The sequence below is a fragment of the Pipra filicauda genome, unplaced genomic scaffold, assembly GCF_003945595.2.
Source record: "Pipra filicauda isolate LSUMZ 115617 unplaced genomic scaffold, ASM394559v2 scaffold55_size4083901_pilon, whole genome shotgun sequence".
NCBI classification, from domain to species: Eukaryota; Metazoa; Chordata; class Aves; order Passeriformes; family Pipridae; genus Pipra; species Pipra filicauda.
Window position 1 is genome coordinate 971234 of NW_024104709.1, and position 18008 is coordinate 989241.

At 39.9% G+C, this 18008-nt stretch overlaps 1 protein-coding gene across 3 annotated transcripts in view; it reads left to right on the forward strand.

Moving 5' to 3' along the window:
* The first annotated feature begins 2805 nt into the window (after positions 1 to 2805).
* The window catches only part of ADGRG6 (adhesion G protein-coupled receptor G6), a 108769-nt gene continuing 93566 nt past the window's right edge, over positions 2806 to 18008 (forward strand). For all 3 annotated transcript variants that reach the window (XM_027751498.2, XM_027751502.2, XM_027751504.2), the window contains exons 1-2: positions 2806 to 3210; positions 8909 to 9009. In XM_027751498.2, the coding sequence (XP_027607299.1) occupies positions 3209 to 3210; positions 8909 to 9009 (103 nt within the window). In that variant the 5' untranslated portion in view covers positions 2806 to 3208. The remainder of the gene's footprint in view (positions 3211 to 8908; positions 9010 to 18008) is intronic.

Sequence of the window (18008 nt, forward strand, 5' to 3'; positions counted from 1 at the left end):
TGATCCTGAAAACCAGCTTTTGAGAGCTCACCTTTGAACTTTCAGATTCAGCTGTGGGTATCTATCATGTTTTCTCCAAAACAGGAGAATGACCAGGCAGAAAGCCTGGAACGATTGTAAAATGCAAAGATAACTTTTTTTTTCCCTTGGACTTTTTGAGAATGCATATGATCTTGAATTTTCTTCATGAAGTTATAGCACTGCACTATTTATATTCAGCTTCCTCTTTATTGTTCCACGTTAAGTGTTTTCTCTTTTGCACTGTTATGGGCAATAAAGTTTCAGTATTTGCACTTCTTTGGAAAATAAACACAGATTTTCCTAAATGAAATTGATATAATAAAGAAATTTTCGAAACAAAAGTTCAGTGAAAAATCATGTGTCTCATAGGTTAAAATGAAGTATACAGACATAAAATATGGTATTTCATATTATTTATGAACTATTCTTTGACATTCTTATAAATATTTTTAGAAGTCCATGCAAAGTTGCACAAAATATAAGGAAACCACCCTAACTGTAAGCTTAAAGAAATACATGAACAAAGCCATAAAAATAGGGGCCTATAAAATGAATACAAAATATTTCACTAATCATCTCAGAATATTCATTAAACGTTCTGGATTATTTGTAGAATATGCTACCCCTGTACCTAAAAATATTCAGACACCATTGCTTATAGTATAGTAAAAATAAGTGTGAAGCCACATTGTCACTACAGATGCAGTAAGAAGAGAATAAAAAGATGTGCTTGCCTTTCTGGTGGCATCACTCACTAAATGTCAATATAAAGTACCTTTCAGTTGTTGATTATAGCGCTGTTTTCCAGACTTTTGTAATTTTTTTTCCTCTTAATCATATTGTGCAAAACACAGCCTGCAATGTTAACCTGAGATGAGTGTTGTAAGGTAGCCTGCAGTTTGTCACTGCAATCTACACAGAAAGTCTCACTCTTGCTAAGCAGCAGCCAGAAACGTAGCCTTCTCTGCCTAGCCACTCCATGCCAAGTTGTTTCACTATTGATTAAAGGCAGATGTGGCACAGTGAGCTGCTGCCAGATAATGATGGGCATGACCGATTAGGCTTCTCTTTGCTGCTCTGCAGCTCTGAGACTGTCTCCAGCAACATGCTACTTCAGTGTCCAGAAAATCTGCACTGCACATTATCCCCACAAGACAGTACAGGCATTTCTCACTGGGCAGTGTCCAGTTTGAGATCCAGGAGTAGCAGTGCTCCTATTGTGGAGCAGAAAGCAGACTGACGATTGCAAAACTATATGACAGCAAATTCAGAACAGGAGAATTAACCAAGAAACAACTCAACAAAAACATGATGGGGAAAAAACCCCATGATTTCTTTTTTTCCTTTTTTTTTAGCTTGACTGCAAGGTTCTGGAATTGCAATCACCTTTAATGCCTTCCAAGTAGGGAAGGAAGATGGAAGTTTCCAACACAGACAGCAAATATACACTACACACATATCACTAATCTCCTTATGAATGGCAGATTGACTTCTTTCAGATGCTCTTGATTTACTGCACACATCTCATACACAGTGGGTCCAATATGCCCAGGAGATTCAGAGCTCACAGTGAGTCCAGTGCATTCTAGAAGCACAGACTTTGCTGTGCACATGAGGTAAATGCAATCAGCGGGTGTACAATAAGCCCAGGCTGTGAGAACTTTTAGTTTGATTTTGCCCAAGCCTGCACTGTTGGCCGTGTAGATTTGGCTGACACAGGCCCAGAGGTTCCTGCACCCACATTCAGTGCCAGGAATTTAAAATGAAAGCAGGCCTATAGCTTACAGGTTTTAAAGACAGAGAATAAAAATTGACCAGAATAAGTGAATATTAATGTTCAGTATAAAGTTCATGAAAAATTTAGTGATGTTTTCTTTATTTTTTAAAATAGGAACTCTGTTTGCTTGTAACTGCCATTGCAGGCTGATAACTTCATTGGATGATTCACTTTCTTCCCCCATCCTTGTTCATCCTGCCAGCTCAGATCCATAGAGTACTGTGAAAATTTTGGATTTCTCTGCTGACCTTTTGGTTTTTCCTTTCTATCCATGTTTTCCTACCTACCTGTAGTGCAGTAGCACATTGGACAGATTTCAACTAAACAAAGCAACTCAGGATCTTTAGGAAATGGCACAAACTACCATCCTCCAAAAACGCTACCCAGGAGTGAGGTGTGGGCCAGCACTCTATGTGGGAGCAGCATTACTGCCTTGCACGCTTCAGAAAGTAGGTCAGAGCTGCATCACCTCCACTTACCCATCTTGTATCCCAAGTATAGTGTGTTGTATGCTTCAAAGGAAACCAACACAAAGTGCCTTGGGGTCTGTGTCTACAGCTCTGGGACACAGTGAGACAGAGTGTTGGGGCGAGCAGGCACATCTGTGGGCGCTTACCTCTGCAGTGCACATTGTGGTGGGTGTGCAGGGTGTGCTTGCGCCCAGAGGCCTTGCTGGCACTGGGATGCTGCGAGGTGCAACATGCCCAGGGCGCTGTGACCACCAAGGTCAGTGTCCCTGGTATGGAATCTTCTCAGAGGAGGCCCGTGTCCTTTGAGGGTGGCTTTGGGCCTGTGGCTACCACCCCCTGAGGGGTGTTTGGGGGCTGCGCACCCCGGGGCTGGCCCTTAACCATCGAGCCGGGGCGCTGCATGGCCGTGCCGCGTGGTGCCGCCCGGGGAGCGCCCTCCCAGGGGTCGCAGGCAGCGGGGTCCCGGTAGCCACCCCTCTGCCCAGAGGGGCGCGCCAGCCCCGTGGAGCAGGTCCTCGGAGCAGTGCGCGGGGGCCCCCGCTGGCGGCTCGGCGGGTCCCGTCCTGCCCCCGGTGCGGCGGGGGGGTCGGGCCAGCCCGCGGGGCCGCGCCGGAGCCTCCGGAGCCGCCACCTGACTGCGGGGCGCAGGGCGCGGGGATCGGCCAGCGGGCGGGGCGGCCCCTGCCCTCTGCGGGGGCGACTTCCCTTCGCACCGAAGTTTCCTCCACTTGTGCAGAGAGAGGCAGGTCCCGGCGCGGCGCGGGGTGGGGGAAGCATCGCGGCGGAGGAGGAGCGGATCAGCGCGGGCGGGGAAGAGAGGTGGGCAAGGAGTGATGACCTTTGCGAGAAGCCGGCGAGGGAGCGGGCCAGAGGCAGAGCGAGCGGCAGCGAGGGAGGATGGTTGCTGAGAGCCGGAGTAGAGCCGTCCCGTAATGTCACCATGTAAGTCTCTTCTCCGGTCTCTGGGGCAAGGGCTGCTGCCGGCCACCCGCGGCGCTGGGGGAGCGCGGATAATCCCCGCGGGCTCCATCGTGGGGCAGGGAACCCCGGGCAGAGCGGCAGGGCTTCCCCCCCACCACCACCCACAGTAGGTGGTGAGTAATACCAGACTTGAGCCGCGCAGGTAGGTAGGGCTGAAGGAATGGGGAAACGGCGGAGTTTCACGCCGGGAACTGAGAGGGCAGGACTGGCGGGGCTCTGCCCCGTCCGGGCTCCGCGTCCGTCGGCGGCTGCCCTGCAGGCTCCCGGACGGCCGCTGCCTTTCACAAGGCACTCTAATCCCGTCCTTAGGACCGTCCTGGTGAGTTTCCCCGTGTTTGCAGACAAGTAGCGAAACCCTCGGCCCCGCTCGCCGCTTTCCCTGAACGCCGGTGCCCCGGCACCCGCCCGGTCCCGGCCTCTCGGCTCGGGGCCGCGGTCGTTCACGTCGAGAAGCGCTGGCACCACAGGCACCACGGGGGGCCTTCCAGGTGCGGTGCCAGAACAAGTAGGGAAAAAATAAAAAGGGGAGAGGCAGTGCCGGGCGGCCTTCATAAAACATTCCTAGCCCCACCGCGACTCTCCACAGCGCACGGCGGAGCGGGGGCAGCGCGGGGCTCTGCCGCCGTCGGGGGACGAGGGGCGGGCGGGGGCGTCGTAGCCGGGTCGGGGGTTCTCCCTCCTGCCGTACGCTGCCTGGCCCCGGGCGGGCTGGTGCCGTGGCCTCTGGGCGCCTTCCCCGAGATATTTCTCCTTTACTGACTGTCTCTCGCCGACGGTAAGGCGAAGTGCTGAGGTTTGGTGTTTGACGTTTCGCCGGTGCGTTCGCAGTCAAGAGCGAAGACCTGTGGCTACACCCGAGGGAATCCGTACAAGGGGAAGAGGGTAGGGGGCCCACACAGTACACCGTGAAGTTGAGGCAGAAAATGAAAAGGAGTTCCTAAAGACCTGATGTTGCAGTGCTACTGAGTTGGAAACAGCCAGCAGATTTGTTGCCTGCAACTTGGAAAAGCTTCTTTTGAAAGGAAAGCCAAGGGACTTAGATGGCTCTGATAGAGCTGATACTGTTCAAATTAAAAGGAACAGTCTTAATTTTTTTTCATCTCTTTTGATGAGCATGATAGTGTTTTCAAGGTTGACTGTAAGAATAATTAGGAACAAGTAGTGCTTAACAAAATGAAATTTTTAAGGGGTATTGTGTAATTAATCTTTCAAGACATTCATGTGCTACAGTTTAAAGCAAGGATTTCAAAGTTAAAATCAACTCCTCTATTAACCTTTGTGAACTAAACTGTGAGTTGCCATCACCTTTTACTTGTAGTTCCACTTGAGAGTGATTAAGCTTAAAGTATTTTTGTTTACAACCTCTGTGAGAAAAAAAAATTGTGAAATTGATCTTATCTTTCTTTTAATTTTAAAGTGTCAGCAACATTTTTCCCTAATAGCTTTAGACATGTCAAAGACCAAAGAAAGTCATGTCAGTGTGCCTGAGGCACGCTGTAGAATTCACATGTAACTTCAGGGAACTTTGACAAAGCTCTGAACAAGGAAGATGGTGTATTCAAATTTGTATTGCATGTTTTGAGACTGTACAGTATACAAATGATATGCTCCAGGATTATTCACATTTTGTGTATGTTGTCTTGTGGAGCTGTATACTCCCTAAAAGGTGATGATGTTGTTCTTGCTAGCTGGCTGCTGGCACGTAGAGTAAAAGATTTAGTAGTTGGATGTAGTAAAACTTGCAGTAATCCCATCTTGGACTATGTCAAGTTACATCCATTTATGGTTTAGATAAATTACATGTCTATTTTGCTCTTCTGGAATGAATTGTGAATAAGCTCATTGTCTCCTTATGTTATAGGAAATAAAAGTAGCTGTGGACTGGACTTTACTGAATTGGTAGCTAGAGTGGTCATATCACACAGTGTCTACTATAGGAAATGCAAGTCCATAGAAAAAAATAGTACTTCTTCTATCAGACTCCACAGAAGGCCAAAAAACCCCAAAACGTTACAAGAGATTGCTGTTTTGAGACTACATCCAGCTGTAATGGATATACTTCTACCATAGGTGTCCTAATAGTTTCCAAATATATTAGGTAAAAAGTTTTGGTTCTCTGTTTGACACTTTACAATGATTTCTTCAGAACTGCTAGTCTGTTACCAACTGGGGACAGAACAGGGCTTTTTCATTTAAATTGATACAAAATAGAGAAGAAAACAGTAGAGAAGAACACTTAGTATGCTCTCCGCAATTTTAATGTAACCAAAGCTAAAGAGTGAAATAATACATATATGTTGCTGTGGACAAAGATCCGTCCCTTTGCTTACTCATGGTGTGTTTTAGTACATTGCTGTGCAATAGCCATTCTCTGTGCTGCTGCTGAATTTTAAATGACAGAACACATCTTTTTAATACTATTAAAAATAATAACATAAGACCAAAGAACCATCAAGTCAGTGCTGTCAGGGGACCATATCATCCCTTGATAAGCTATAAACTAGCCCAGAACTGTTTGCTAGTTTTTGTACTGAATTATTCGTATGCTGTTTGGATTCACTTCTAGATGTTAATTAACACAAGTAATCAAGAAGAAGAACTTTAAAATAAATATAAACATAGTGGGTATTAAGAGGTGAATATTATCTGCAACTAGGCTGTCTTTCTAATGTCTTGGAAGTATTTATTTGTCAGTTACTACAACACCTTATCGTAATTGTCTGGGATGTCACACTAAAAAATATCACGGATGGATTTTGTTGTGCAAGAAGCCTTTTTGTTGGCAACGTGTTAGCTGACTTCCATCCCTGACAATTTCTTGTATGGACAAGGGTGTGACACATCACAGTGGAAAGCTGTAGGCAGTCAGTTTTCTGAATTTTGACTTTTTATCTCCACAAGATCAAATATATATCATATATATATCATATATATAAATAAAATGATTTTCTCACTTATTTGTAGCACTCAGGTAGAGGTTATGCTTTGTAAAATAGTTCTTCAAAAATCCTCTCCAAAAGAAACAGTTCTGACTCATGGTGCCCACATTAGTGGAGTGTTTTGGTAGCATGCTTCTCCTGTGGTCATTCTTGTGTGAGTTTGATAAACCTTTCTTGTCAACTGAGATGATGTAGTGTAAAGAGAATTGTTTTGTCTTTCAACTGTAAAAAATGTAAGTGGAGAAGACAGTTTTGGTATTGTTTACATATTTGTTTATTTATTTTGGTGGAGAATTGTATATTTTTTTAATAGCAATTGTTTAACTATCTAGCTTTTTTTTCTCTGGGGAAAAATCTTTATACCAACTTTCTGCCTTACTGTTTGCACTTATTTATGCTCTGCTCTGGTTTTGATTATCCATGTTCTTGAAATCTTTCTTAACTTGTACTACTTTCATAAGTAAGGATGAGGAAACAGAATGTAAACTGTCACCAGGGAGTACCATGAAGTACTGGCCTCATAAGCATTACTGCAATGCAAGTGAACATTAACAATAGCAAATTGGCCAAATTAAATACCTCTTTCAGACTAATGCAGAATTTCATATTCTTTAAGAAAGGCACTAAAGGCAATGTGACTGGGTACATTCACACCAGACCTAGGCAGCAGAAGCTTGTCATGTTATTTTTCCTCAAGTATTTCAAACTTGGTGTCTTGGATTCCCCAGCTGTTAAATGAGCAAAAGCTTTGGCTGAGTTCACAGAGACATCAAAAGTGATGATACAGACAATGTTTCGGTTTGATAAAAACCAACACAGATTTTTTCTGAGTTAATAAATAATTGTTTGCAGCTATTTCCTAGTCTGATAACTGTATCTGTGCTTGCTCAAAACAAAGCAACGGTCAAAAACTAGTAATGCAACTGCTTCTACACGTTTGCATTCGTAAATTATGCAGCAGGATGGCATGTAGCTCATCAGTACCTGCGAATTCTTCTGTAGGAAGAGCAGTGTTCTCTTGTATCTCTGGTATGTCATGCTGCTAGCCTCAACGTTTCCATTTCCCCACTCTGTGAAAACATACGTATGTTGTACATGCTTGCATGTGTGTGCAACTGGTTTTGTATCTTACAAGGACTTCTGTTCAAACTGTGTTTTCTAAATTAATATTAAAAGTACTGTGGATTTATGAATTGTATACATTGAACAGTAATGGTTTCAAAATCTCTGCATTCTCTTGTCTGAAATTTTAATAGGGATTTTGGATATTAAGTTGAAGGACAATAATTCTATTGTTTGATAATCTGGTTACTTTGTGTGTCTGGCTTCATCAAAGAGATTCTTGTATTTCAGAGCCCAGTGTTTTCTGTGCTTGTCTTCAACACTTGTTAAGTTTGACTTTACAGTATTTCAGAAAAAATAAGTCTGCTTCAGATTCTTAATTTGATACAACTACCCATAAAGAACTGAAATTCTTTTGTAATCAGATACCTGTGCTGTGTAACACTGCACTAAATGAAAGCCTGACTGACTGCAGTCTTCAGCAGTCTGCTGAAGTGCCATTTACTTGGGCCCACTGGCGTCTGGCCCAGGGGGGTGCTTTGATGAACTACCACTTTTTAATCTGAAACATTAGTTGTTCCTTTATAGTGGTTTATCTTGCTGCATTAAGTTTGGCTTCTGCTTTGGGAAGAAACAGAAGCTGATACTGGGAAAGGTTTTATATTTGCCCCCAGCTTTCACTGGTGGGTTCACAGCCGTGTCTGTGGAGCAAACAAGTTTTCTCCCAGTATAGGTAGATAATATCTTACTGAACAAAAGTCAGTTATCATCACCAAATAGGAGGGGAAGGAGTTGGTCAAAATAATGTGTGTTGTGTTTCATTATATGTTGCTTCCTTTTGCTTGCCACTAACTTGTTGAATAAGATGAGATGGTAATGTAGTGGAACACTGTTCATTTTGGATACCTGGTTAAAGACCTGTCCAAATTTATTAAGTCTTTTTTGCTTCCTTTTCTGCTCACTATGGAGGAAACATTTTGGTTTAGCCATTAAATATCCTGTATGCTTCAAGGGAAAGGAAGCTTCAATTTCAAGCTATAACTGATAGAGACTTTTATATAATTGCATTTGTTTTATTAAATAATAAAGCTGTCTCTGACTTCATTGGCAGCACAGATGAGCTCCTAGATTTTGGCAAGGAAAGTTTCAGGATTTTCATAAAAGTTTTCAGCAGAAAATGTTATAACTGTCAAAATATTAGCACTGCAAGATGGAAAGCCTTGTTAAGGGCAGAGGCAAATGATCACCTACCATCTTTATATATGTATGTATTATATATGTTTAAATAGCATAAATGTGTTTATATGTGTAAATTAGGTAAATTAAGCAAAAGTATTTAAAAAGAACCCTACACCTTAACTCATACAGACTGTGCTTCTTGTTTCTTTTACTGAAATACCACCCACATATATCTGCTTAGAAGCCCAATGCTGACCAGTCTTAGACTTTGTTGTCTGCTAAGAACCAGACAATATAATTTCTGACCCTTTTTGGCAGACTTGTGTCCCCATTTAAGCAATACTAGGGCCATCCATAATTTTCAAGTGCTACTTTATTTAATGCTAGTTACTTGTTTGATTAACAACAGTGTTTTCCTCTTTTTCTTGTCTTCTTGGAAAATTCCCTGAATTCTTTCTTGCCTTTTTTCCCCCCCACAGGATGTCTCATGTAAGTGAAATGTGGTGCTATCACTGGAAATGGAAGCTGCAGTACTGTCTCATTTTGTTTACCACATATATTATATGCATGCAGCAAGCAGGTAAGTCAGTAATTTATCTTCTTGCGTAAATAAGTGGTCTAGGAGCCAATGTTTTGATGACTGAGGATTATGCTTATATATGACTGAATTATGTCCAATATAAGAATTTGATGAAAGTTATGCATTATAGTAATTAGTTGTGATTTGATACCTTGTTCTGCTACCACTGAATTTTCTTTTTGTTGGTTTTTTTTATCATTTTGCCTTGCTTTGTTTTGTTACTCATTATTTTTGTTATTAATTGTTACTATTTTTTCCTTTGGCTTTTTTCTTTTTAATTCTTTCATGCTGTCCTTTCTTTGTGTTTACCTTGCCTATCTCTTTTGAATTTCTTCTAATTTTTGGAATACTGTGAGTAATCATGTAGCTCTTCTATTTTCCACAGTACTGTTTGTGCCTGTAAATTATGTATTCAGTAACTCTTCACTCTAGTTCAAAGTTGTAAAATAACTGTAGTGTGCTTATTATTTTTAAATGCTTTTATGATTCATATAATAGAAACATTCCTCAGCAATTTATATGTATCTGAGATAATAATACACTGTAAAGAAGAATCAGTTTTAACTTGACATCATCTTGATCTGTGGTGACACTTCAGCACAGCATAATGTAATACATTCTGACTGTTTTCTTTAAATATGTGAATGAGAGGTTTCATTTACTAAATGTCTTGTCCTAACCACTAGAGTGAAAAGTATTTTAGGAGCTCCAGCTGCTTTACTGGAAAAAAATCTCTGGAGTTTATTCTGGAGCATATGAAAATTTTGGAGCAGCTTGTGCTCAGCTGATTCCATATCGGATGAGTAGTTTTGCTTTTACAGACTTGCCATTGGAAAAAAGGATTGTTTATATATAGCAAGAGCTTTTAGCTTCTTTGATAATGTTTTTTTTTTTCTTTAGGTAAAAGGTGCATTTTTTTACATTTTTAATACCCGCACTTTTTTTTTTTTTAGAGAAAAAACAATGCAGTAACAGTTTCCAGATTCATGTCATTTTATTAGGTGTTTTTCATTTTCATTAAATTGTGTAGCCAGAAGAATACCTGGGATCTGCTCTCACCTATGACTCCATTGGCTGGCAGATTTTGTGTCCCGGTGATCCTGGGCCGTGCAGCTGCCATCCTTAGCATAAAGTAAATCAGCAAAACCTGATCTAATTTACATGTCCTGTGGGCTGTTTTCTGATGACTACTAGAACAATAAGACCCAAAGATTATTAGCCTTTGCTAATTCCTCTCGATAACAGTTCAGTTATTGAAAGTGCAGGTGACACGGCAAGCCTAAGTCCCATGAGGCAGAAGGTCCAAGCCTTCTGCTTTGAGGACAGAGGAAGCCAACCACAGGCTCACCTGTGCATTCAGCTAACCACAGCATGCCATCGCTAGCTATGCTGGTACTGAACAAGTAGCTGGGTGAAAAGACCTGTGCCAAACTCCAAGATGTGTTTTTATGAAATCATATATGCCCCTGGCTAACCACTTCAGCAATAAAATGGTTGGTGTCATTGGGTTGGTAAAAGCAGACAAAGTGTTCCAGCCTCTAACTGTTCATGCTTTTTTCTCAGGCACTGGCTTGGCATGTAGGAAACTCAGAACCAGGTCTCTGATGGAAATCAGAGCAAAGACCTGAACCCAAGTCTTTTACATCTCAAGTGCATCCCTGTGGGTGCTTTTCCTTTCTTGACTCCACAGGAACAGATTTGAAATCTTCAAACCTTTCAATAAATGCAGAAGATATTTCCCTATCTGTCTGAATGATAAGTAGATAAATAAGGTACCCTGGAAATGCCCACATTCAATAGACAAATGTTTGCTGTTCAACAGTGAAATAGATGATAGGTAGTCTGCTGTTTACCTTTACAGGAACCTGTCACTTGGCAGTGCTTGCCTGTAGACCCCCAGGATTCATATTTCTTTTTACGTTGATGTAAAAGCATAGGTTATGTGGGAAAATGGAGTATTTTCATCTGCTTTTTTTAATAGAGCAAGACACACAAAGTGGGAAACACTGCTGCTCTTGCATTTTTTATTTCATATTCTTAAAAGGTATTGGTCACCTTGGCTGTGGATTCATATGGTATTCATAATCTCTCTGGCAGTTTAAGCTTTGCTAAAGTTACAGTAGAAATATCATGAAGCCTGACATTCATCCAGCCTCTCTAGTGAGCTGTAAGCTTAGAAAGCTTTTGGGGCTTATTAAGCTTTGCCTAGAGGAGGTTACATACAAGCGAGGGATTAAGATCATCAGGTCTAGGTTTTATGGATTATTTAAGGGGCTATTCGTTAAGATAAAGATATCAGTCACACTGTGACATGGAAAAATGCAAAAGTAATAATTTTATAGTTTACCTTGAGAAAAACTACAGCACTTGGCCTGCTTTCAGAAACAAAGGTTAGGAGAAGGATTACGCCGCAGAAAATTTAGAACGGGCGTGGGATGGTCTGTGGAAACAATGTTTAGCCACAAATTGATAAGTAAGGTCCTGACAAGCAGGTGCAGCAAAAGCGCAGTCCCAAAATATAGGTCTGATACCTCAAAGGAATCAATGGATGGACTGAGACACTTGAAATAGAAGAACACAAAGAAATTATTAAAATGAAAATAATTTATAAAAATATAACATGTTAGTTAAAATCTCAGCAGCCATAACTGTTTTGGCAGACTGGCTTAACATCATGTGTTGTGACACGGGGTGAAGTTACAGCACAGCTCAGTTAGTAACTTGACAAGTTTCCGTTCCTCTCTGGGGCAGATGTCTCTGATGGCCTTATGTGAGTCATTTAGCTGTGCCTCAGTTTCCCCGTGATGAGCGTATATCTCGCCTCCATTGTAAACAGCTTACATATCTTCCAGTGAAAGGACTGTATAGAAGCTGAGATGTTAGAATGAGGGTGTTTTAAACAGAATTAGTTAAATCTGCTTTTATATCACGTTCAGACATTCCTAACGTTTTGTTTCTACGTACATTTCATTGGTTTCAGAGAGCCCAAAAGAGAACAAGAGTGAACAGAGTTGTGGAAAACATAACTAATGAAGGCAGACTGAAAGAGCTAAGATTTTTTGGTCTAGGGTAGTCAGAGGGGGGAATGCATAAAAATTGAGATTATTTAAAGAGATAGCTGCAGCGGGAAGGGATAGACTGATCTTTCTGGGCAGTTGGAAGGGAAAAAAAGAATAGGCCTAAATTACAGCAAGGTAAATGAAGGGAGGACATCTCATCAAAAGGTTTAGAGGAATAGACTGCCAAGAAAGACTGGGGAATCTCAGTCCTTGGGAATGTGTAGTAATATCTGCCAGAAATGGTTTAAATCTACATTCCTCTTTCCTTGGGGCTGAGAAATACATTAGATAATTTCCAAACTTCCCTATTTCTATAGCGCTTCCGTAATCGTTGCCCTGTAGCATCTATTTTGGTTAAAAATCTGGGAAATGAGGAGATCCTTTGGAAACTGCACTTCTTAGAATACGACAGTGGTTTTACTCTGCCTAAAATTTGTGTTGGTGTTTGTCCTGTTGCAGTGGCCTCATTTTTATCTCACATAAGGAAACAGCAGTTCACTACAGAAAGTAAAAATCAGTTGCTTTGGGTGTGTATAGCCTCACAAAAATGTTCAGTTTAGTCCCCCCTTGCTTTTCACTTTTCAGTTGTCATAGCAAAATGTCTGATGTTTTAACATTGTGTTTTCTTTTGGAGTTGTCTGTGCTCTCTCTGGTAACCCAGGAGAAGAACTGGAGTTTTCTCAGTGACCTTAAAAGCAGATTCCAGTTTGCATAATTACTTTCCAGTCTAATTTTCAAGTGTCTTGTCAGTATTAGACTTTCAAAGTTTTGAACACTTGAACATTTGAGGAGATCACATCCTCATAAGAATGTTTACCTTCTTATGTCATTAATAAACATATAATTACGTAAGAGTCAATAGGCATTTCAAATGTTGACTGCTGTGCAACCATGTTTAGTTTTATTCAGAATGTGGAAAGTATTTATCTTAGTAAAGCCATGAGGACATTTGTAATTCTTACTATACTATTTCTTATGCCCCATACTGATGTTCTCATAGAATTACTATGACTGTAGCTAATGCCAGGGTGAGGTTTTGTTGTTTTGGTCATCTGTTGGTAAAATGCACTGATGTCTGTAATCACGTTTCCATGTTCCCAAAAGGTTTTAATCAGTTCCTAGAAGTTCACCAAAGAGTAGTTTCAATTCTATTACAAGCCTTGAAATTTTAATTTTAGTGGTGATTCAAAGCAAAATTTTGTGCTATATTTAATTCATCAAGAAGGAGAGGTTAGAAAAAAGAATAAACCTGAAAGCAGGTCCTTCAGCCACATGGCTGATGATGATCCCAATATCAGATCATCTCTGTCTATTGTGCTCTTTAATTGGACCTATGTAGATAAAGGAGGGATTAAAGTCCTCTCTCATTTATGGGAGTATTTCAGATTGAACCTGTGGATTCAACAGCCTAATAAGAGGTGGGAAGTCAGTATGGTGGGAAGTATTGCTCATGCCACCAGCCCTAGCAGCAAGAGTTAGTGACATTGCCATCCGTGAAAATGGATTGGGTTTTATCTGGAACAGCCAAGTCAGGAAGTGTGTTTTTTCACCACAGATCTCAAGCTGTGTACCCCAAACAGGGGCCAAAGATCCTATCACTGAGCAAGTGATGAAATGGTTGTCAGCACATTCCCTTATCTTCCTCTTTCTTACCATGTGCACAGCAAGAACCGAAGTGCCAAGGCATTAACCCTGTCAGTCGGCACAATCCTCGCGTACAGCAAGGAATGATTTTATAACATTATTACTGGTGCTTTGTGAAGCTTCTTTCATGGCATTCCACGGGTGGGAACAGGTGTGCATAGGTAAAGCAACAGCTGAGTAGGGTAAATGTGACTGAGAGTACCATCCCTGACTCAAGTATGGAAATTCATGTTTCTGAAAGCTATGGAAAAACTCAGGAAACATAAAAAGTTTGAAAAAATGTTCAGTCTGGGAGTCTCTTTCCTTACACAGGCATACATACATCATAAGTAATTGGGAGATTAGTCAGAAGGAATCTGTGTATTTAATCAATAGTTCTCAAGTATTTTTATTCTTTCTCTTTTCTCTGTCAATCTTCTTTTATATTTTAATTTAGCTTAAGCAAAACATATGAAAAGCAATCCTCTTCATGTTCTGTTTAATATCTCCCTTTTTCCTGGCTTGAGGCATGTGTTTAGAATTTCTGTTCATACAAACCTTGCAGAGAAAAAATTGCTAGTTGGCTTTCTTGTATTTCCCCTAGTTGACAATTTGTTAATGTAAAAGTAAATTACTGTTGGAATGAATGTCACAGGAACCTGCCTCTCATTACCTCTGTTTACTTTTTTCAGCTATTATTTTTTATGGTGTTGATAATTCTTTTCCCTAAAGAGTTTGGACCTCCTTGCAGTAACCATAACAATATTGCCTTAAAAACATGGTGATTTTTTCCCCCTCCTCTGATATGCACTGATAGCTAAACCCACGTGGAATACGCTCAAACATCACAGAATTTCAAGGCCGACTGGGACCTCATCTTACAGGGTCTCTGCACTCCTTTATTAGAACATAGGCTAAATAATTTACCTTTCCATAAAGAGTATACCTTTAAAGAAAGAACAATCTGGCACTGAAGGTCCAATCTTTATGACCTATAGGATTTCAGAATCCATTTATAAATTATTTTTGACTCATTTTTTTCTGTTCACTGTTAGAAATTAAAAACATAGCCAACAACAATTTGGATGTTTGTCTATGACAAAAGATAATAAAAGTACCTACCTGAGTGGTACATCCAACAATAGCCCCAAGATAACTTGTGACTGTGCTTTACAAAAGGCTGCCCTTGATAAAGGTTATTATTTTTAAAAAAAATTAATTCTTTATGCTATTTGTCAGTTCCTCTCAATAATGTGAATGAACATTTTAGAGCAAAATGTGTTTCTCTCTTACTAAAAGACTGAAGTCTTTGAGAATGTCACTTTTTTCTAGCATGTATTAGTTATGTATTAGTTATGGGACAAGTGTTGCATCATGAAGTGAAGGTGTTGATTAGGAATAGAAGCTTTCCAGATAAAAGTTCCCTACATACAGGTCTAGCAATCGTGTGATGCACATTTCAGTATGCATCACAATTAATACTGAGTAATTAAAATGGTTGATTTAATATCCCGGTGGACCTTTTAGAAGTGAGTGATTACCACTGTAAAGTCAGCATTTCTCAATCAGAAGAGCTGATCTTGCAGATTTGAGATGCCTATTGCTATGTCAATGATTGTTTTGCTAGAATATAGGATTTGGTTACTTAATGAGATTGCTTAAGTGATTTACACAAGGTGTAACATGCAACTAACTAAATCAAGGCCTCAGTTATCACTTCCTGATAATAAAATGTTAAAATTTGCATTTTTATAAAACCACAGCACAGAAATGTCTGTGATAGATATACAATACTAAAATGAAGAAAAGTATGTATGACTTTTGTTTTTCAAGAATATGGAAAAATATCATGGACTTGTAGCTACAATTTAGTAAGATATTATGATATAAGAAAACTCACCTAGAAAACTACATTCCTTGTTAAGATTGTGTATGAATTACCTCTGATTAAATAACTTACCTGTACTGTTTCCAGATTTTTTCTTCTCCTCATGGAAGGGAAAAGTATCTCTCCTATGAGAGAAAAATAAAGTATTTTAGCTATATACTGTAAACATTTTCTACAGAGCTAATGAAAATAATAGTGTAATAATGGTAAGTTGCATCAAAGAAGTACATCCCTTACAGTGATACATTGAACCAAAATATAAATTCCCATATCAAGGGAAGGGAGGACTTCCAGAAACACCTCTTCTTTTGTCTGGGTTCAGTGCTTCTTGGTCTGCTCAGTTCCTGTAAATGACAGACTAAGCTCTAACTCTTGCTGCAGTACAGGAAAATTAAGTGTATAATTCATAGTTAGAGGACTGCTTATGTAGTCTGGCCTCCAGTAGTTAATTTTGTTTGCCTTCTCTTGAAAGATCCAGCCAATTTCTGTCCTAAACACAACTCCTGTCACAATTTTTTGGTACCACTATGAACTTGTGCTCCATTATTATCATCTTTCATGTTGTAGTTTTAATCTTCCATGTTGTAGGGGTTTTTTTGAGTTTTTTACCCTACTGTCTGGGACTACAGCCACATGAACAGTATGCTGACTGTTTTCAATTTGTTGGTTGGAAACTATTTTGCTAATTGTCCTCAAGATTTCAGCCCCCAAACATGTTTACCAATTCCCATTTTGTGAATTTCCTTTTCAGCAATTTCTGAACATCTTTTCAGTTATTTACTGGTTTGTTCAAATTCCAGTGTTGCAAATAGTCAAATTTGACAATCAAGGCCACCACAGTGGTAACTCAGATTGAGTAATGCTCTAAAACTGCAGCAATATCTATTAAGATGCAAGATACTTAATATTGTATAGAAATGTCAGCATGGCATATTTTCAGAGAACTTATTTTTTGAAAGTTCTTGTAGACTGAAAAAACATGTGTTGGAAAATATTTTACTCAATTAAAGAGTGACAAAAAGTTAGTTCCTATTCTTGAAACCGTTTTTCTTCTGGATATCCCCAAAGTAGTCCAACTGTCTCCCAGTACATTGTAAAACAGATGCTTTTTTTTCCAGGGCTAAATATCTGCAAGAGTTAGCTCTTGCAGAACATAGGGTAAATCCATGAAAAGATTGTCACACAGCTAACCTAATTTTTGAAAGGATACAAAGCCATCAGAGTTTTTCCCAATTCCAGCTTTTTCCCTCATGAATATGCTTCTTAATGGGTGTCAGCCAGAAAACTGCGACTCTCTATCTTGAACAGAGTTTGTTTTGTTCGGATGCATGCTCTGGCTTCTCACAGCTCTTTTAATTAAGAGCTGTTCAGTGAGAAATCCATACTATGAAGCTGAAGGCATTTTTTAATCAGAACTTGCTATTTAGGTGGAGAAAAAGACCTCATGGTTGAAGTTATCACAGAGGCATTTGTACAAGTGACCCAGTCCTCTGTGACATTTGTTCTTGTGTTGCGAGGACAACTGTTTTTTCTCATCATCTTCAATTTACAGGAAAGGTCTCTAAGCAGGTTTAAATTTTGAATATTTTAGTGGTTTTTTTTCTTCTGATTCTGTCTAAATATCTTCCACTTCCAAAGTATGTTAGTCATATATTATACTGCACTTTACAGAAACTGAGAGCATACAGAGAATCCTGAAATCATCTTGACTGATGAGTTGTTAGAAATACACAAAGGAACACCAGTAATATGTCTTTTGTAATGAAATCTAAAATAACTGAGAGATTTTGTGCTGAGTGTGGGTGCCCACCTATCCAATGTTTTGAACAACAAATCACCCAAATGGTGTTCAGCTCATGTTGGATTTTAACTTTGGTTTAGAGAACCATTATTTTTCGAGTATTTATTTAATATACACACAAGAAGGCAAATGTTGGTGTTGAACAAAGGCATCATTTGTACAGTGAGTTACAGGTTGCGGGGCTTTTAGAAAACAAAAACTGATAAAGATATTTAAAGGAAATGTAACAATAAAAATAATGAACCCCCTCGCTCACATGGGTAAGCCCGGTACCTCAAATATGCTGTGTGCACCAGCTGCTCTGGTTACAGTTTATTATGTAAGTAGTTTATAAAGCACAGGATTTTTTCTTTGACCTGTCAGATTTTGGGAGTATACTGTTTCCATGATGTCTAGTATTTTGATCTTGTTTTGGATTGGGTGTGCTTCTGTTAAGATATTGCCATTGGAACTGGCAAAGGCATGTATATCAGAAATGCTACCTGTCAGGGCTTCCCTCTGTCTGTCTCTGCATATGAGGAATTGCTTTTCTGTTAACTGATTATTTCACTGCTTTACAAGTGAATTGCTTTTAACCCTTCTGCATTCTTGGAAGGGTCTTGATGGAAGTCAAAAAGAAAGACGTCGC